The 21,442-nt window shown below is 39.8% G+C and overlaps 2 protein-coding genes across 2 annotated transcripts in view; both read right to left on the bottom strand.

Annotated features, from left to right (window-relative positions):
• Positions 1-21,442, bottom strand: part of HOMER2 (homer scaffold protein 2) — a 615,401-nt gene that overhangs the window by 154,375 nt on the left and 439,584 nt on the right. The gene's annotated exons all lie outside the window — the stretch shown is intronic.
• The window catches only part of BTBD1 (BTB domain containing 1), a 41,623-nt gene that overhangs the window by 8,363 nt on the left and 11,818 nt on the right, over positions 1-21,442 (bottom strand). Inside the window, exons 3-5 of the mRNA XM_060617523.3 lie at positions 16,942-17,047; positions 9,763-9,960; positions 2,180-2,372 (exon numbers count right to left, since the gene is read on the bottom strand). Of these exons, the coding sequence (XP_060473506.2) occupies positions 2,180-2,372; positions 9,763-9,960; positions 16,942-17,047 (497 nt within the window). The remainder of the gene's footprint in view (positions 1-2,179; positions 2,373-9,762; positions 9,961-16,941; positions 17,048-21,442) is intronic.

Here is a 21,442-nt window from a genome sequence, read left to right as displayed (position 1 = left end):
CCTCCGGGCAACTCAGGTCTGTGGTAAGGAAGCGCTGCAAATATTGATTTGGGAGTACAGAGAAGTTTTAGTGAGCAGGCGAGCTGCAAATCTGGAAACTAAACAAACAGGATTGACCGTACTGTTTTATTTGAAACCTTTAAAAAAAATGACATCATTGGCAGCAACGCTGCTCACGCTTTTTGACACGTTAACATAAAACACCTGCCCCGGCAGCCTGTGTGGCACGCACACGGGTGCTTCGGGCTGCCTCCTGGTGTCCTGCTCAAGCATCTACGTACTGAAGGACGGGTTTTATTTCATCTCCGTTACGTTTACTGCTCCGTTACATTGGAGCTAGGTCATTATGTTGACCAAAAACGATGCATGAGGTATACAGTCTATGAATTTCACCAGGTTACTAAAGAGGGAGTACAAAATGTTTTATTATAAAAAAGGGAAAAGTGGTACTAATGTAGATAATGTCATCAGCAAATTCTGAAAAAGACTTCTTCCCTTCCAATACTCAGGGTTCTAATTTCTTTATCCTTCGTGACGGCGTCACCCAGAATTCTAAGAACGCTGCTGAAGTACAACGGTGCTGGCCAGCATCCCTATCCTGAGGTTTCAACGGTGAATCGTGTTCAAGATCTTCTAGACCTAGTCTATTAGTAGTTACATCTGGAATGAAGGTGAAATTTTATCAAGTCTTTCTGATATCCACTGCAACAATCAAATCGCTTTTCTTCTTTCATCTGCTGCTGTGGTGAATATATATTAATACATTTTTCAATCTTCAAATAAACCCTGTTTGCTCAGTTATTATTTTTCTGAGGTATTGCTAGATTTAAGACACTGATACCTTACGTAGAAGTTGTTCTTCTCTGTAAATGAGATTGATCTAGAAACTTTCTTGTTTTATCAAACTCCTGTATAAGGGTTATGCTTCTTTCAAGAATGAACCAAGAAGTATTTTCTTCTTTTAATGCTCAAGGACCTGTTCCTTGAAGGTTTGATAAAACTCACCTGTAAAAACCACCTTGTGAAGGGACAGTTCTTTGATAACTTTTAATTCCTTCCATTGGTAACTGGTCTATTCAGGCTTTCCTCTTCAGTCAATTTTGATAATTTATATTTGCCTATAAAATGATCCATTCCATCAAGATGTTCAATTTATTAGCACAGAGTAAACTCAGAATTAAAATAAAAACTGCCTTAGTATATGATTATATTCCCATTATTATTTCCAAATGTATGTTTTCTTTCTTTACTATCTCTGCCAGAAGTTTATTTATTTTATTGATCTTTTTAAAGAACCAACTTATGGATTTCTTAATTCTATTTTTAATTCATTAATTACGAGATTTATTTCTCTTTTCTATTGTTCTTTTGGCTATTCGTTTTTTAGCTACTTGAGTTGAATGCTTAAATCATTTATTTCTACTCTAGTTTATTTAGTAAAAGTAGATCATTGTTACTGTTTCTTTGTGTGACACTTTGGCCTCATCTCATAAATTTTCATATAGGATATTCTCATTGTGAGTAATTATTAAATAGCCCACAAATGCATTTTAAATTTCCATTTTAACCCAACGTTTCTGAGTTCTCGCCCTCAGAGTTGTTTTTTAACAAGCTTGTTATTAGCTCCTAGCTTTATACTAAAGTGCTATTATAAATAAGTAAAAATCCAAAACGTATTATTTTATGGAAACTGAAACATTCTATTTTGACATCTGGCCTAAAGAAAACAAGGCAGGGCAAAGATAAATTCCTCAACAGGATTATATACACACGTCTCAAGATTCTAGATTTTTCACTCTTTTATAACCATACATAGAACTATCTCCCATGCAATATCTTTGCAAACAAAAAGCTCACATTAAACACAGTAGAAGCAAGTGTTTGATTAATGAAGGTGTAGACCCTGCTCTCCAGCAGTAGAGATCCAAACAGAATCCGTGCTGTGGAAAACCCCAGCCGGCCCTCTCTAAGTTCACTTGTTTCCTGAGAGATCCCCTCACTCCCAGTGCAGCGAAGACACTGCTGTATCTTCCTGACTCTGGACTCCTGTAGTAACTCAGAAATACACTAAACAAAGCAGAAAATAAAACGTGGCCAACTGTCTCCCACGACATGAGGACAAAAGAAAAATGCTAGGTGCGGCCCCACGTCACCCCCGCGCCCGCAACGCGACAGACACCTGATTCGGTCGCTCGTGCCGCTGTAGCCCCAGCGGCTCTCCACTTGCTGGAACCTACGGATACAGCACTCCTTTCCTCGCAGGCAGCACCTTGGCCGGTCGATGTATTCCACTCGGGGCTTAGGATTGACCGTAAAATGGAGAAAGAGATTTACCACCTCCCGATCTGACAAAATTCCGGACTGGGCAGGACCTGCAGAAATAAAAATCTGACCTTAGTAAAACCGACTGGATTTCAATCCTTAACTTTGTAACACTCCAAACGAAGTGAATTCAAATCCGGAAGAGGTAAAGTAACGATGAGGCAGAAAATTTTGAGCATGTATTTAATTGTAAGGATTTCAAAATCCATTTGAAGTTAACCTAATAGGTCCTAAGTGTGAAAACCGTTAGTAAATAAATCAAAGCTTAGATGAAACTCTGAAATCGCAGAAGGATCTCTGGATTTTTCTATCCATCCACCCCCTCTGTGCACCACGGACACCTGTTCACCAGGAAGAAGAGTCATTCCCTACGGGGGCAATGCTCACGTGGTAGCCAGAGCTCTCACTACCTCTCTACACCCCACCTAGAGGGGGAAACACATGGGATGGTGCTTGCTTCCGGCGTTCAGAAATCAGCAGAGGGCAGAAGCTAAGACTGGATGAGCTGTGCAAGCAGCACGTCACGTATGTTACAGTGTTCCCATTCACTGCTTCTGAAAAAGCCCGTTCAGTTCAAATTTATCCAGGAATAAATGCCACTCCTAATAAAAAGATGCCAGATCCCTTACAAGACTGGTAAAAGCAATCTAAATAAGAGACTGCACAACACCAGAAATTTGGTTTAGAAGTCCTAAATTCAGACAGTACTGTAAAACCCCCTGATTTTAAACATTAGATTAATCTATCAACCTGCCAGACCTGGCCCCAACAGTGATTTGCAGCCTCTGGATGAGGAAAGAGTGTAAAAAAGGAAGAAAGAAAAAAAAAACAAAAAACAACAACTAAAAACTTAAAACCTGCATTTTAGTAAAAAGAACAGAACTGGGAGTGCTAATATCAACAGAGATGGGGATGAACCCATGTGACTTTCTCAGAATGACAAGGACTAACATAACACAAAAGAATTAAAATGTTCCAGGTGAGTAAAAACGATAAAAAGCAGGGACACACATACAGGTCACAAGTGTTCCTGAAGAACTAATAATAAGAAATAGGACGCAGGGGCGCCTGGGTGGCTCACTCGGTTAAACGTCCAACTTGGGCTCGGGTCATGATCTTGTGGTCCGTGGGTTTGAGCCCCGCGTCGGGCTCTGCACTGACAGCTCGGAGCCTGGAGTCTGTTTTGGATTCTGTGTCTCCCTCTCTCTGCCCCTCCCCCACTCACGCTCACTCAAGAATAAACAAACATTAAAAAGAAAATTAAAATTAAAAGATGATGTAATAATTCAAAACTATAATAAAACTTCCTTAGCTGAAAAAAGAAGTCTTCGGATCAGGAAACTGTTCTCAGATATGAGCCATATACCTACTGCAAGAAAGTAATCAGATACAACCTAGTATGACCTAGAACCAGGCCCACCACAGTTGTGTCACCGTAACGTGTTGTGTGTGTGTGTGACCAGTCACCAAGTGGTCTGCAAAGGTTGAAAGGAATAACACACCACTGTAACCTTCTTATCTCCAATAGGGATGAGCAGTAAGTATTGTTTTATTGTGAAATGGAGAATTAAGAAAACTGAGGGGGGAAAAATAAACACAGAATTTCTAATTTCCAAATCTAGACAGGGAAAAAAAAAAAGCAAACATACTCAACAGCAAAATAGATAAAGGGAATTCTCCATAAAAACATTTTTAAAAGCACAATACAGAGGCAATATAGGGAAAAGAATATGCCTAACAGCAAAAGAAACATTATTTGACTACATAAAAATACTAAGGAGTGTGGTCTGTAGGATGGAATCATCTACATCACAGAACAACTATGGATGAAATACATAAAATAGCTATTTTTAAGTTGACAACAGCTGAGGCAGTCAGTGTTTGAGAAGGGAAATGTGTTGAGATGAAGCCATATATTTGTCACTATTTCTCCCCCTTGGGATATTTGCTGATCTGCTTCACAGGGCATAAATGCCAAACAGAAACGGGCAACCTAGAAATCATGTAATCCTCACTGGACTGAGGAGACAAACACTGGAATTTAAAGCTACCAAAGCAGCCAGACAACAATGCTGCAGAAAGTGGGTAAGAGAGGTAAGACCAACATTTTCTGCACAATTTCTCCAGGAAGTGTTTGCTGATTCCTAAGCTATGATAAGCAAGGGAAAATTATGAGACCAAGAAACCAAGCAGAAAGAAACTGCTAAGAAACTAAAGATTTAACAGAAATTTCAGGGGTCTTAAAATGCTGGGGGGAGAAGTCCCCAAATATTTGAAAATTTGGCTATCATGGGTCATAAAGAAAAATCACCATGAAAACGAGAGAGTATTTTTTATCGAATGATAATGAAAATACATATCAAAACTTGTGAAGTGAAGGGCACCTGGGTGGCCCAGTCGGTAAGCGTCTGATGTCGGCTCAGGTCATGACCTCGCGGTCCGTGATTCGAGCCCTGCACTGGGCTCTGTGCTGACAGCTCAGCTTTGGATTCTGTGTCTCTCTCTCTCTGCCCCTCCCTTGCTTGCACTCTGTCCATCTTTCTCTCTCAAAGATAAAAATAAACATTCAATAAAAAAAAGAAAGGAAAAAAAACCCCACAAAGACTGACAAAATAATCCCCAGCAAACTAAAATCAAATGAAGGAGATAATAAAAAAGCAGAAGTTAATGGAATGGAAAACATACATACAATAGAAAATATTAATAAAGCCAGAAGTTGGTTCTTAGAAAAAATTAATAAAATGTATAAACCACTAGGCAAGGCTGATCAAAGAAGATACAATCTACCGATATCAGAAATGAGTATGGGAGGGGCGGGTAAGGGCTCAGTCTGTTAAGCATCCAACTCTTGATTTCGCCTCACGTCATGATCTCACTGTTCCTGAGTTTGAGCCCACTTGGGCTCCAGGCTGCCAGTGTGGAGCCTGCTTGGGATTCTCTCTCTCCCTCTGCCCCTCTGCCGCTTGCTCTTGTGCTTGCTCTAAAATAAATAAACTTAAAAAAAAAAAAAAAAAAGGAAAGAAATGAATATAGGGACACAGTTTAGACTCCACAGATATAGAGATAATAAAAAGATATTGTAACATTCATGTTAAAAAAATTAAAAGGCTAGAGGCAACGGTTACAAAAAGAAATAGTGCTATGCTACTCTATCTAAGAAATTGAATCTCTAATTAAAAACCTTCCACAGGGGCACCTGGCTCACTCAGTAGTGTGCAACTCTTGGTCTTGGGGTTGTGAGTTTGAGCCCCATGTTGGATGTAGAGATTACTTTAAAAAATTAAAAAAAAAAAAAAATCTATTAAAAATGTTCCATAAAGTAAACTCTGGATCCAGATAACTTCACTGGCAAATTTTCCTAAACATTTAAGAAAAAAAACAACACCAATCTTACACAATCTCTTGAACACTGAAAAAAACAAGCATTTGTTAAGTTTTGGATGAGACCAGCATAAATTTGGTAATCCACATCTGACAATTACAAGAAAGGAAAATTATAGACTAATTTCTCTCATGAAATAGTCATAAAAATATTTTAAAATTTAGCAAATTGGATCTGGTAACATAGGATAAAGCGTTGACAACTAAGTCTACCTTACATAAGAAATACAAAATAGGTTTAATTTGGGAAATCAGTCTAGTTCACCAAGTTAAGAAAATAAAGCAAGGAGCATCTCTCTACTTGCGAGATGGGATGCTGCCCAATTATGAACCGCTTAGTAAGGCCAATTACAAATAAGAAAGAAAAAGAAAATAAAGGGGAAAACCACTGTATCATGACAAGATGAAGAGAAGTATTTGATAAAATTCATTATAAAACTCTTAGCAGACTAGAAACAGAGGGAAACTTGCTTAATCCAATACGAGGCACCTACAAAACATTTACAGCAAGCCTACTCTGGGGAAATAGTAAAGCTTTGTGTGTAACACTGGAATGAGACGAGATGTTCGCTACCAGCACTGCTATTCACTAATATGCCAGAGGTCCTAGACCACATAATAAAGCAAGAAAAAGAAATAAAATGTCTAAGGATTAGACAGGAAGAAGGAGAATTATTACTGTTTGCAGTGGCATGATTGTACATGTAGACTATGTACAGTGACCTACAAATAAATTATTAGAATCAGTGAATTTAGCAAGTTCACTAGATACAAGGTCAATATAGAAAAATCAACTGTATTTCTATCAGTGAACAATTGATTATAACATGGAAATTTTAAAGACAATCATTTACAATAGCATTTAAAAAATGAAATATCTAGGGGCGCCTAGGTGGCTCAGTCGGTTAAATGTCCAACTTCAGCTCAGGTCACGGTCTCACAGTCTGTGAGTTCAAGCTCCGCATCGGGCTCTGTGCTGATAGCTCAGAGCCTGGAGCCTGCTTCGGATTCTGTGTCTCCCTCTCTCTCTGCCCCTCCCCTGCTCATGCTCTGTCTCTCTCTGTAAAAACAACAACAAAAAAAAAACAAAACAAAAAAATGAAATATCTAGGGGCGCCTGGGTGGCTCAGTTGGTTAAACGTCCGACTTCAGCTCAGGTCATGATGTCACGGCTTGTGGGTTCGAGCCCCGCATCGGGCTCTGTGCTGACAGCTCGGAGCCTGGAGCCTGCTTCGAATTCTGTGTCTCCCTCTCTCTCTGACCCTCCCCAACTCGTGCTCTCTCTCTCTCAAAAACATTAAAAAAAATAATTAAAAAAAAAAAAAGTATCTAGGTTAGAATAAACCTCCCCAAAAGCATACAAGACCTCTACCAGAAAACTCAAAATACTACTAAAAGAGATTTTAAAAGACTTAGATAAATGTTGATGGATTGAAAGACTCAATATTACAAAAATGCCATTTATCCCCACACCAATCTAAGTTCCAATCAAAATATGATAATTTGCGGGGTGGGGGTGCGGGGGAGAGGTAGAAATTGACAAGGTGATTAAAAAATTTACTTATATGTGGGGCACCTGGGTAGCTCAGTCTGTTAAGCATCCGATTCTTGGTTTCAGCTCAGGTCATGATCTCATGGTTTGTGGGTTTGAGCCCCGCGTCAGGCAGGCTCTGCTGCCAGTGTGGAGCCTGCCTGGGATTCTCTTTCCTTCTCTCTCAAAAAATAAATAAACTTTAAAAAATACATTAATATGAAAATGCAAAAGACCAAAAATAGCCAAGATAATCTTGAAGAAGAACAAAGCTGGGGAGTTTTCACTATCAGATTTCAAGATTTGGTGTAAAACTATAGAACTAAAACTATGCAGGATTGGTACAAGAATAAACAAATGTAATAGTGGAACAGAATATAGAAACTCTAGAAACAGATTCATTCACACAAAGTCACCTGATTTACAACAAAGTTGGCCCTGCAATGTATGCGAGACAAAGATAGTTTTTTAATATATGGCTTGATAGGGAAAAAAATGAACTTTAACCTTAACTTTTTTTTTAATTTTATCTTTTATTTCTTGAAATTTACATCCAAATTAGTGAGCATATAGTGAAGCAATGATTTCAGTAGATTCCTTAGTGCCCCTTCCCCATTTAGCCCATCCCCCCTCCCACACCCCCTTCAGTAACCTTCAGTTTGTTCTCCATATTTATGAGTCTCTTCTGTTTTGTCCCCCTCCCTGTTTTTATATATATTATTTTTGTTTCCCTTCCCTTATATGTTCATCTATTTTGTCTCTTAAAGTCCTCATATGAGTGCAGTCATATGATATTTGTCTTTTTCTGACTAATTTCACTTAGCATAATACCCTCCAGTTCCATCCACGTAGGTGCAAATGGCAAGATTTGGCATGCAACGGAAATGTTTACATATGTCTCCTAAGTGACATGTACAAGAATGTTCTTAATGGCCACCAAAGAGAAACAACCCAGATGTTCAACAACAGTAAAATGCATAAATAAATCATGGCACATTCCTATGACAGATTATACAACAGTGAAAACACTACCTCAAGGATGAATCTAACAGACATAACGTTAAGAGAAAAAAGCCAGGGGTGCCTGGGTGGCTCAGTCGGTTAAGCATCCAACTCTTGATTTCGGCTCAATTCGTGATCTCACAGTGGGTGAGCTGGAGCTCCACATCAGTCAGCACAGAGCCTGCTTGGAATTCTCTCTCCCTCCCTCTCTCTCTGCCCCTCCCCCACTCACTTACACACTCTCTCTTAAAGATAAACTTTAAAAAAAGAAAAAGCCATATACAAAAGAGCACATACTGTATGTATGATTTCCTTTATATTAAGTTTAAAATTCAGAAGACATGAACAGACATTTCTCGAAAGAAGACACAGAGATGGCCAAGAGACACATGAAGAGGCTCAACATCACTCATCATCAGGGAAATGCAAATCAAAACCACGAGATATCACCAGAATGGCTAAAATCAACAACACAAGAAATAACAGGTGTTGGCAAAAATGTGGAGAAAAAGGAATCCTCTTGCACTGTTGGTGGGAGTGCAAACTGGGGCGGCCACTATGGAAAACAGTATGGAGGATCCTCAAAAAGTTAAAAATAGAACTACCCTACGATCCAGCAATCACACTATTAGGTATTTACCCAAAGAATACAAAGACACTAAAAAAAAAGAATACAAAGACCCTAATTCAAAGGGATTCTTGCACCCCTATGTGTATAGCAGCATTACCTACAATAGCCAAGATATGGAAACAGCCCAAGTGTCCATCAATTGATGAATGGATAAAGAAGATGTGGTGCGTCTGTATGTACGTACGTACGTGTACACACACACACACACACACACCCCCAATGGAATATTACTCAGTCATAAAAGTGAATGCAATCTTACCATTTGCAATAACATGGGTGGAGCTAGAGTATAATGCTAAGTGAAGTTTGTCAGTCAGAGAAAGATAAATATATCATGTCACTCCTATGCGGAATTTAGGAAACAGATGACCATATGGGTGAGAAGAGACAGGCAAACCAAGAAACTACAGAGAACACACTGATGGTTACCAGGGGGAAAGGGGTGGGAGGATGGGGTAAATGGCTGAAGGAGAGTTAGAGGCCCAGGCCGTCAGTTATGGGATGAACAAATCATGGGAATAAAAAGTAACAGCACAGGGAATATAGCCCATGATACCGTAGTAGTCTTAGGTGGTGACAGGTGGCTACACTTGTGGTGAGCATACAGCCCCGTAGAACAGAATCACCACCTGTACCCCAGAGACTAACGTAACACTTGTGCACACTATAGCCCCCGCCCAAAAAAGAAGAACCTAGTGCACATATCAAAATAAATAACTAACTTACAATGTTATCTTGAAGGGCTACCAGAAGTAAAGGAAATTACACACACCTCCATGTGTCATGTGACTAGAGCTCAGTAAGTACCAGCTTCTTTCCCTCTTTTGCACAGGGAGGCTGGCTGACTGCCTGTTGGCATAGTTTCACACAGATTTTGGTCAAGTTATAGCCCTACCTGCTGCAAACTCTTCAATGGTCATCAGTGGAAACCGGATCAAGGACAGTGCTTTTCCTAGAACTTTCTGTTTGTTTCCAAAAGTCACAGGCAATTGTTGTCTTTGACATTCCGCTTCTGCCCATCGTACAACGGCTCCAAAAAGTCGACTCTCTCTAATACTAAGTGTGTCTCTTTCCAGAACGGCACAGAGTGTGTCTACAGGGAAAATACAAGAATAAATCAAATTAGGAATATTTTGATCTTTAACAAAACACCAACAAACAGACTTACATTAAGTTTTCAAATCTCAATTAAAAAAGGAGATTAGATACTTAAAACTACAGCCCCTATACTTAAAAATATTAAAGAATGAAAACAATTAAACAGCAAAGTTTTCTTTAAAACAGTGCTATAAAGTGTGGTGCCTGGGTGGCTCATTTGGTTAAGCTTCCGACTCTTGATATCGGCTCAGGTCGTGACCTCACGGTTCATGAGATCAAGTCCCATGTCAGGCTCTGCACTGACAGCACAGAGCCTGCTTGGGATTCTCTCTTTTTCCCTCCCTCTGCCTCTCCCCTGCTCACGCACTTGTCTTTCTCTCTCTCTCTCTCTCAAAATAAACATTAAAAAACAAAACAAAACAGAGTTTAGGGGATGTCTGGGTGGCTCAGTCAGGTAAGCATCCCACCTCAGCTCAGGTCATGATCTCACAGTTCGTGAGTTCAAGCCCCACGTTGTGCTCTATGTTGACAGCTCAGAGCCTGGAGCCTGCTTCAGATTCTGTGTCTCCCTCTCTCTTTGACCCTCCCTCGCTCATGTGCTCTCACTTCCTCTCAAAAATAAACGTTAAAAATTTTATTAAAAAAAAGAGTTTAAATAATTGCTATGAAGTTAATATTCAACTTTTTCTTTACCATACGTGGAAGCTTAGGTACAGTATCTCCTTGTATATTTGTGCCATTTATTAAGCAAACTCAAATACCCAGAGTAAGATTAATTGTAAGTCTGAGAAAAGGGCTTCAAATTAGTGACATACATAATTCTATAAAGACTACAGATAACCATTCATTCGTTCCCCAAATATTCCTTATTAAGCACTCACTGTGTGTCAGGCACTGTTCTAGACGCTAAGGATACATCACTGAATAAAAAGTTAAAAATAAGTCCCTTGCCTTTATGGAACTTACATTCTAGTGGGGGTTAACATTAAACATAAACAGATTTAACAAGTTAGATGCTAAGTGTAGGACAGACCGTAGGGTGAGAGGAATCCCAAGTGCAGTTTAAAACAGGATGGCTTTGGGGTGCCTGGGTGGCTCAGTCGGTTGAGCATCCAACTTCGGCTCAGGTCACGATCTCGCGGTATGTGAGTTCGAGCCCTGCGTCAGGCTCTGTGCTGACTGCTCAGAGCCTGGAGCCTGTTTCAGATTCTGTGTCTCCCTCTCTCTCTGACCCTCCCCCGTTCGTGCTCTGTCTCTCTCTGTCTCAAAAATAAATAAACGTTAAAAAAAAAAAAATTTTTTTTAATAAAATAAAATAAAATAAAACAAAACAAAACAGGATGGCTTTGGGGCACCTGGATGGCTCAGTCGGTTGAGCGTCCAACTTCAGCTCAGGTCATGATCTCACGGCTCATGAGTTCGAGCCCCACGTCAGGATCTGTGCTGACAGCTCAGAGCCTGGAGCCTGCTTCTGCTTCTGTGTCTCCCTCTCTCTCTGCCCCTAACCCACTTGCATTCTGTCTCTGTCCCTCTCAAAATAAACATTAAAAAAAAAATTGTTTTTAAATAAATAAATAAATAAATAAATAAATAAATAAAACAGGGCGGCTTGGGGCAGCTCGTCTGAGCCAAGACTTGACGGGGGGTATGGGGGAGTCAGCCAGAGGCCTAGCCAGAAGTGTTTGGCATGTCCAGTGTGACAGCTCTCCCATCGAAGTGTGCCTGGCATGTGTGAGGACCAAGCCAGGAGGCCAGTGTGGCTAGACTGCAGTGGGCAAGAGGGAAAAGTGGTAGGCGAGGAGGCCAGAAATGGAGGGAAATGGGGTACAATCTTATAGCACCCTGTCAATCATCTGGCTTTTACTCTGAGTACAAAGGAGAATGAACCCCTGGAGGATTCTGAGCTGTGACATTTTATGTTCTAGAAGGATCACGCTGGCAGCCATGTTGAGAGGAGACTCTAGTGGAGGTCAGAGTGGAAATGAGATCAGTTAGAAGGCTCCTGCTCTGATCCACATCAGAGGTGATGACGGCCTGGACCAGGAGGAAGTGGTGAAAAACCATCAGATTCAGGATATACCCTGAAGGAGGACTCAGTGTGATGTCCTAACAGACTGAATACTGGGGGTGATAGGAGTCAAGGGTAATTCCCGGGTTTATAGTCTAAGCAACGGACCGACGACAGTGGCATCAACTGAGATGGGAAAGCCTACAGAGGCGGCCTTGGGGGATGGTGAGAGGGGGATCTGGAGTTTCGTTTGGGACATGTGAAGTGTGAAATCCCTATCTGACGTCCAAGCATAAACGTCCGGCCCAGAACTCAGGCCCTCACTCAGAACCTTTCTCCTTTAATCAGAGGCAAAACTCGAATCTGCTCAGCTTTTCTATAGTAGACCAAAAGCAGGAAGTCCAGAGACAGGCCATAGAGGCCAAGAGACCAGAACAAAACGACAGGCTGCACCCAAACAGAGACAGAGGAGAGAGGGAATGTGTGACAAGTAGATGGAAGTGCTTGAAAAGCATCACAGTCCAAAGAGTCTTTCTGAAGAGGAAGACTGAAAACCCAAGACAAACAAAAAACACGTCAGAGGCCTGAGGGCTTCGCTAATACAATAACTGATACTCATAATAACGACGCTTAATAATCACAGGATTCCAATAAAAATGAGGATGCCGTACTTACATACATTCACTGTGCTTAAATTACCCAGTAATACACATCTAAGAAAAATTTATTTAAAAAAAATTCGATTCCGTAATGGTCTACACATTCATACTACATCCAAACACTTGGTCAGTATTGAACCACAGCTATCATTCGAGCAGATGTCAGCACAGGGGCTCAACATTATGTTAAAAATGAGTAGGTTATACATAATTTTTTTTTAAATCAAGTTTTTCCTTCTCTGGTAGCTGAGCAGATGAATACAGAGTACAGTTCCATAAAGCTTTTCCACAGGTAAATGAATGTAAACCAATATACCTCAATATTCTGTAGGATTAGGAATATACACTGACCAAAATTAATCATTCAGTGGGAAAACAGACAACTTTGGATCCACATATCTCTACTTTGTATGCTAATAAACTTCAGTAAAGATAAACAAAGAACCTTACATATCAGCAGGGGAAAAAACACATTATACTGGCCTTGGCATAATGTAAATTTGCTTTTTTCTATCAATGTGACACAGAACCTTCTTCCTTTAGCAAAAAGCTCTAAGAGAGAAACAGCATCTCTCTGGAGGAAGCACATCCCTCCAGAACGTATATTCGAATCCCAGAGGAGAAAAAGCTTCTCTAGAATCTAAAACTATAAAAAGAGCTCCTGGGGTGTCTGGGTGCTCAGTCAGTTGAGCATCTGACTCTTGATTTCAGTTCAGGTCATGATCTCATGGTTTGTGAGCTCAAGCCCTGCGTCAGGCTCTGTGCTAACAATGTGGAACCTGCTTGGGATTCTCTCTCCCTCTCTCTGACCCTACTGTGAGCTCTCTCTTTAAATAAGCAAACAAACACACATTAAAAAAAAAAAAAAAAAAAAAAAAAGCTCCTGAAGCATGGCCCAACCTTCTTTCTCTCAGCTCCTAGACTTCTCTTTCATCCCAATTTTTCACAAGTACACTTGAAGCAAACTGGACTATGGTGTGGAAACACACAGGTCTTCTATTGGCAGATGTTATAGTAAGAAATTACAGCTGAGAGCCCAGTAAAGATCATAAAAACATCTAAGATTATGTTTTGTACACGTAATGCAAGACTAGATTTTAATATAAGCAATGGTGAATCAAATCAAATCAACAAATATTTTGAGTATTTACACTGCACAAGGCACCTACTTCAAGACCCCCAGGCTCCAATGGCACGCCTAACATAGGAGCTATTTACAAAACAACTTCCAGGACAAGTCGCTCAGATGCAAGCAATGCTATTTCAAACATAAACTGAATTACAAATGGAGTGACAACCCCCTAGGGGAAGAAAATTAGGATTAAGCAATGTGTCCCAGCAATGTGGGCAGTGCCTGGGGCTCTCAAACATCCAGTCAGTGGATATTATGTATAGTGGGGAGGACCCAATCTAGCCCCTGCCCTTCAGGATAATTAATGCAAGATGATTCTACATCCTTCCCGAGGTACAGTGCAATAGACAGACAAACTCACAATGGGATGTGGTTATAACAGAATATACTAAATGTCATGGAGGAGGGCAGGGTGTCAATTCTTAAGAAAGAAGTCACTGCAGAAGTATAATTTTAGCCAAGACATTAAAAATGAGTGAGAAGTAGGGGCGCCTGGGTGGCTCAATCGGTTAAGTGTCCGGCTCTTGATTTCAGCTCAGGTCATAATCTCACGGTTAGGGAGTTCGAGCCCCCTTCGGCTCTGCACTGACAACGCGGAGCCTGCTTAGGATTCTCTCTCTTCCTGTCTCTCGGTCCCTCCCCTGCTCATGCTCTGTCTCTCTCTCTCTCTCAAAATAAATAAACATGAAAAAGAAAAAAAAAAAAAAAAAAAAAAAAGGATGAGTGAGAACTAGCCAAGGTGGGAAGGAAAGGAAACATTCTAGACACAGTCCAGTTGGTCAACAAATACTAACTGAACAGGTACTATGTTCTACTGTCTTTAGTGTTACAAATACAGTGGTAACCCAACAAAGTCCCTGCCTTCAAACAGTTTACAATCAGGGTGCCTGGCTGGTTCAGTCGGTAAAGCACGTGATTCTTGATCTCGGGGTTTTAAATTCAAGCCCCATGCTGGGTGTAGAGATTACTGAGAAATAAAATCTTAAAAGAAAAAAAAAGCTTACAATCTAGGTGGGGAAGGTAGATAACCATCATAAACATACACAGACAAATACACAGACACGTACAAAAATACCTACTTAAGAATTTCAGATAGTGAAACCTACTGTGAGTAAAATAAATCAGAGTAACAGAAAAGGATTGTTTAGGGGAACATGGTATCTACTTTGACTAAGGTCTGGGACAGCCTCTCTCAGGTCTCATCTAACTTGGTATCAGAATGATTAAAAGGAGGAAGCCACATACAGATTCAAGGCAAAAGGATTCCAATTCGTGGGAATAGTAAACACAAAGGCTTAAAATAGAAATAACCCTGGCTAGTGTTTATGAAACACAGTGAATAATGGGGAGAGTGAGAGAAGACAAGGTCAGGTACAGACAGAGACAGGCAGTGAGTACTGGCTGTTTACAAAACATCTGTTTTCTCTTCTTCTTGAGATGTGACTTGTATCTCCTAGCTTCCTCTGAATTTAAGTGGGATAATGTTGCTGAATCCCAGACAATGAAGTAAGAGCCAAAATGAGGGTGCCACACCGAGGCCAAAGCTTTTAAAATGTGGGTGTTTTCCCTGCCCATACTTTTTCCTGTCTACTGGCAAGACAGATAATAACATAATAATACACAACAGATAACTCATATATATTTTATGTTCATCATGATGAAGAGAATATTTAAAGCCATAGGCCTAGATTAGCTGTCTCCTCTCCTGCAATAACAACATTCAGACTCCCCAGCCTCATCAGATGGGATGTGGTTATAACAGGATACACCAAATGTATTTAATGTACAACCTGGTTTACCCTGCCTCGATCTCACACACACTTCCTCATGGGGCTCCACCTGCTTCGAATGTCGCCCTCTCTTCACTCCCCAAATACTACCCATTCTTTAGGGCCCATGGCAGAATCTCCTGTCAAGACTTTCATAACACTACTCAATTTGAGGTAATCCCTCCATATTTTGGATTTGAAGAGTAATTACTTTCTATATGTGTAGCTTAGAAAAGGTAAAAATCACATTTTACTATATGTTATCCAGATTTTTCTATTAAATCTTAATTTTTACATGCTTGTTCCTTGATTCTCCAATTAGATCATAGTTTCCTTAAGAAAAATCACATCTTACTCCTCTTCGTATTTTTTTTAAATAATTTTTAAAAATGCTTGTTGGTTGGGGCTCTTGGGTGGCTTAGTCAGTTAAGTGTCCAATTTCAGCTCAGGTCATGATCTTACAGTTGGTGAGTTCAAGCCCTGCGATGGACTGTGCTGACAGCTCAGAGCCTGGAGCCTGTTTCGGATTCTGTTGTCTCCCTCTCTCTCTGCCCTCCCCCACTTGTACTGTCTCTCTCCCTCTCAAAAATAAATAAACATTTAAAACAACATTCGTTTACTGATTGATTGACTGACTGATTGGGCGGGGAGCTGGGGGGAAGCAGAGAGAGGGAAAGAGAGGATCCCAAGCAGGCTCCACCGACAGTGTGGAGCCCAATGTGGGGCTTGAACCACAAACCATGAGAGCATGACCTGAGCTGAAATCAAGAGTCAGATGCTCAACTGACTGAGCCACCCAGGCGCCCCTCTTCTTTGTTTTTCTGAAATGACTCTACTATAATGCTGTGCACATGGTGCATTCAGTGAATATTTATTTATTTTTGAATGTTTATTTTTGTTGAGGGGGGGAAGGGTCAGAGAGAGAGGGGGACAGAGGATCAGAAGTGGGCTCTGTACCAACAACAGACAGTCCCACTCAACCACTGAGCCAGCCACACAGGCACCCCAGTGAATATTTATTTGATTTGACATTTTGTAAAAGGTGATAACGTAGAATTTATCACCAAAATAAAGAAAGCAAAAATTTTTAAATGTCGACTTATTTAATTTGGAAAAACCACTATTTTAAAAACAGCCCGTTCACCAGAAAGGGTGACTGTTAAGGTGTTACTGTATTTAAACCGTATGATCTGGGGGCACCTGGGGGGGCTCGGTCGGTTGAACATATGCCTTCAGCTCAGGTCATGATCTCACGGTTTGCAAGTTCGAGCCCCACATCGGGCTGTCTGCTTCAGATCCTCTGTCCCCACCTCTCTCTCCTCTCCCCTGCTAGCTCTCTCTCTCTCAAAAATAAACATTACAAAAGTAAATTAAATAATCGGCACAGTTGGAATCCTGGAGGACTCACCTATATCGATATCAGTAAAGCCCTCTGCACTTATCGCATCCATCGTGCTTTTGTCTATCGTGTCCAGGCAGAGACTAGCCAGCTGAGGTTCATCAAATAATCGGGCCTAAACATACAGAGAGACAGTTATTTTATTCTCATAGTTATCTTACTTTTAGACAGTACATATTCAGTTAATGCTGTAAAGTTACAATTGGTAATTATGTAAAAACACCAACTTAAAATACCATTATAATGTGTATATATTCTTAAAAGTTTCCCTTCCACAATCAGAAATGAAAAGCTAAGAGCACAAATGCTCCGCTTAGATAACAAATACACACTGATGACCTGTTATTTTCCTTTCCATCTACTCATATACACACACTGCCTGGTTTCTTATATGTTACTTATTTTGATCCTTAACAAACGCTCTAGGTTAGATAAGGCAGACATGATTATCCCATTTTCCAGATGTGGAAACAGGCTTAGAAAGGTGTGCTGACTTGCCTAATATGATCTGTCTAGTCATGCTGCAGAGTCGTTATTAAATCCGAGTTGTAGGATACTGTCACTAAGTTATATCAATTGTCAAGCATACAGTACAAACAGATCAGATTTATTTTCTTCCATTTTCTGTCTTGATGTGGGGAGAGAATGAAGTACAGGAATTTCAGAGCACGAAAGCTCTGGGAACCTAAGCAAACAGCAGGCCAACAACTGAAAAGCAAGTAATAGACACACGACAATCTTATACGACAGTGAGGATGATCTACAACTACATACAATAATATGAGTGAAATGCACAAACACAATGACAAACAAAAGAAGCCATAGTATAAACTGAGCAAAAAAATATATACTGTATGATTCCAATAAAGCTAATCTCGGTTTTAAGAATTCAGAAGCCAAGCTTATAACACGTGATTAATCAGGATGCGTATTATAATTAAAAAAAAAAAAAAAAACAACCCAAGTTTAAAAGCCAGGCATCGGGGAAGGGGTGGGAGTATCCAAACTCAAATGAGACTTAAAAAATTGTAACACTGAAAACAGATGTGATGATAGGTGTGCCAGTGACCAAGCTTTCATTCTGGCCTAGTATCAGGTCCATTTACATTTAACAGTATGGACAAACACAAGACGCACACAGATATTCATGCTGGCAATAATGCAATTAATTAACCATTATTTGGCATGGCTGAGGACTCTTATTTGTAAAGTAGAATTCATTTTCAAAGGATTCAATAACTCAGGTGCTACTGACCTATTACGTTAACAAACATCCCTAAACTAAAGAGTTATCTTGTGTTTTATGGGGGAGAAAAGACAGCAATAAACACACTGGAATGAATTTAAAATAGATACACACATTACAGATCATATGTAACTGTACTTACACGTATAAAATATGCATATATTTTTAAGTCAGTAGAACATTTCTTAAAATTATGCAATACTCAAACATGTCTGAAAATGCTCTTCTTGAGGCCCTTGGGTGGCTCAGTCAGTTAAGCATCTGATTCTTGATTTTGGCACCGGTCGTAATCTCGTAGTTCATGGGTTCGAGCCCCGTGTTGGGTTCTGCACTGACAGTGCAGAGCCTGCTTGGGATTCTCTCTCTTTCTCTCTCTCTGTCCCTCCCCCACTCTCTCTCTCTCTTTCCCAAAATAAACAAATAAACTTAAAAAAAATTGTTTTTAATGTTCTTCTTAGATTATACATTGGGCTTATATTAATTTGCTTAGTCAAAATTTTCCAAAAAAATAATATAAAATCTGTATTTAGTAGAATAAAATTAACTCTATTCCTTGTTATTTTCCCTTAAAATGTTTTTAATTTAGAAATAATTTCAAATTTGCAGAAAAGATGCAAGTAAAAAGAACACCATATACCCTTTACCCAGATTTACCTATCTAAATGTTATTTATCTAATATTTCACCTCTTTATCATTTGTGCTCTCTATACACACACAGGCGTGCGCACACACACACATTATATATATATACACATATATGTATGCGTATATATGTATATATAAATGGGAAAATAATGTATAAGAAAACAGACAACGTATAGTGAGTGTGTGTATATTTGAGGTGAACTATTCAAGAATAAATTACAGCACCACAGCCCTTACCCTTAAATACTTGAATATTTCTTATATAACCATAGTAATTGACTTTGATAAATAATCATACAATATTTTTATCTCATCTACTGTATTTCAGTTTTGCCAACTGACCCAATTTTTTATAACACTTTTCCTCCTAGAATAGGATCCGGTCTAGGATCACAGTCTAATGAATTTTTAAAATATGAAAAACACATTTTTATCAAATGAAATTCTAGACATTTTAACTGGCAGGTATTTTAACTGGCCAACTCAACTATATTTCCAGTGTTCATGCAAAAATTGATCTTTCACTCTAAGAAAAACAATTTTTATAAAAATTATTTTATTCAGAACAGCAATGTTTCAGTGACTCTTCAGTTACACAGGCAGTATCAAGTTTCCTAGGGAATCTATTGTTGCTACTTAGAGTAAAATACATCCTTCTCAAAATTTAGTTTGAGTCTGGCATCATCTCTGAAAAAATATCACTTCCTAACAAGCGTCTCTTCCCGGTCTCACTCATGCTGGTACAGCACACTGGCCTCCTGTTTCAGCGTGAAGCTGGCAAAGGTCCTCTCAAGTAATTGACATGCTCAGTGCAAATGACTCACTTGGCAGGAAGAAGAACTTCACATGACAATTCGTGGGCTAATTCACATGACCCCGCCAGTGAAAAATGTGCAGTAAAATTGGGTTCTCAGACCAACCACACGCTGAAAAGCTCCTTTTCTTTCTCGTAGTGACAGCTGTTAACCCTTACTACTCAAAGTGTGGTCCAGAAGCACTGGCATCATCTGAAAGCTCATGAGAAATGCAGACTCTTAGGTCTCACCTTGGACCTGCGGAACTAGAAACCGTATTTTAATTGTCAGAGTTTAATTCATTGGTTTCTGAATTTTTCCATAAGCTTTTAAAATAAAAGTAATTAAGTGATCCCCTCCACATACCTTAAAACCCTTGGACGATAAAGAATCTTAGGAATATCAACTTCCATAATCGATTTTCATCACAAACTCAAAAGAGGGGGAAATGCAAGGATATGCTGCTTAACAGGTCTATGACCTTGGTCAAATTGATTCATATTTCTGCCTCTGTCTCCTTACCTGTTAAGTGGGGACAATAAGAAAACCTAGAACACCTACCCCTCCCAAAGTTACTGTAGAAGATTAAATGAATTAATGCAGACAAAGTCCTGACACACAATCACCACTCAAGACATTCTGCTATCATCCTTACTCAGGATCACCACACCTTAAGAACGACTGGTTGAAGGTTGGGATCTTAGGTTTACCACCTGCTGTCTAATGTGAAGTAAGATATTTAGCCCTTTACACTTCCATTGCTTCATCTTTAAAATGGGGACAACAGTAAGTAGCACCACAGAGCTGCAACGTGGGCTAACTGTGATACTACATGCAAAGTGACTAGCTTAGTGTCTGGCGCACCATGTCCAGAATGGAGTTCGGCGATTATGTCCACGAGGTGACCTCGGTGTGCTCTTTCTTCCCTAGCCTCAAATATTTGTTGACAGATGACTGAACAAACAACAGCAACAAAAGGTGCCATCATACAACTTCCATATGACAGAACAGACGCAGAGCCGGGCAACCCGAGCTCTGGGCCCCGGCCCCAGCCAGCCTGCTGGGAGCCTTTGGGCAGGTAGTCCATTGGCCCAGGTTTGAGTTTTCCAGCTAGAAAATGAAAGAGGTGAACTAGGGGACATCTGTGACCGGTTCCAGTACTAACAGTCAACAGGATTATGTATTATCAGCTTACAATTGTTTTCTCCTCATTTTAACTTGCTTCCCTCTGTAAAGACCCTATCTCCAAATAAGATCACATTCTGAGGTTCTGGGAACTGGGATTTCAACACATAAATTTTGGAGAAACAATTCAACCCTTAGCACATGGTATAGGCTGGCTTGGAACTTTTTAAACAATTCATACAAGGGTATTATAACTTGGTCTAAAAAGAAAAACAAGTGATTTATTTATATCTGAAGTAAAGCTCAGATTACAGGCGTTTAACAAATGCTAAATAGTACGATATAGACTGGCTAATAGTTCCACAGATGTGTTCAGTTTGTAAAAATTCATCAGACTGAGTGCTTAAGATAATGTGTACTTTTCTGCATGTATACTATATTTAGTGGAAACTTTTAAATAGCAGAGAAAGAACATTTCACATAAACCTGAAATTCTAATTCCTCCAAGCTTTCAGATTAAGTACAAAGACAGTAAACCTTGAAACTTATCTGGACTTAAAAAGTCCAGATCCAACAAAAATCTTTATTCCAGATCCAACAAAAATTGAGACAAAAGACGTCCAGAAAACCCTATGCTATCACATGCTCACTCGCAGCAGGAACAAACTGGATCCCAATTCCAATTCTAAACATCCGTGT

Source organism: Panthera onca, chromosome B3 (genome assembly GCF_046562875.1).
Source record: "Panthera onca isolate mPanOnc1 chromosome B3, mPanOnc1 haplotype 2, whole genome shotgun sequence".
Taxonomy (NCBI): domain Eukaryota; kingdom Metazoa; phylum Chordata; class Mammalia; order Carnivora; family Felidae; genus Panthera; species Panthera onca.
The sequence above is the reverse complement of the archived record's forward strand: the minus strand, read 5'-3'. Positions and strand labels throughout refer to the sequence as shown.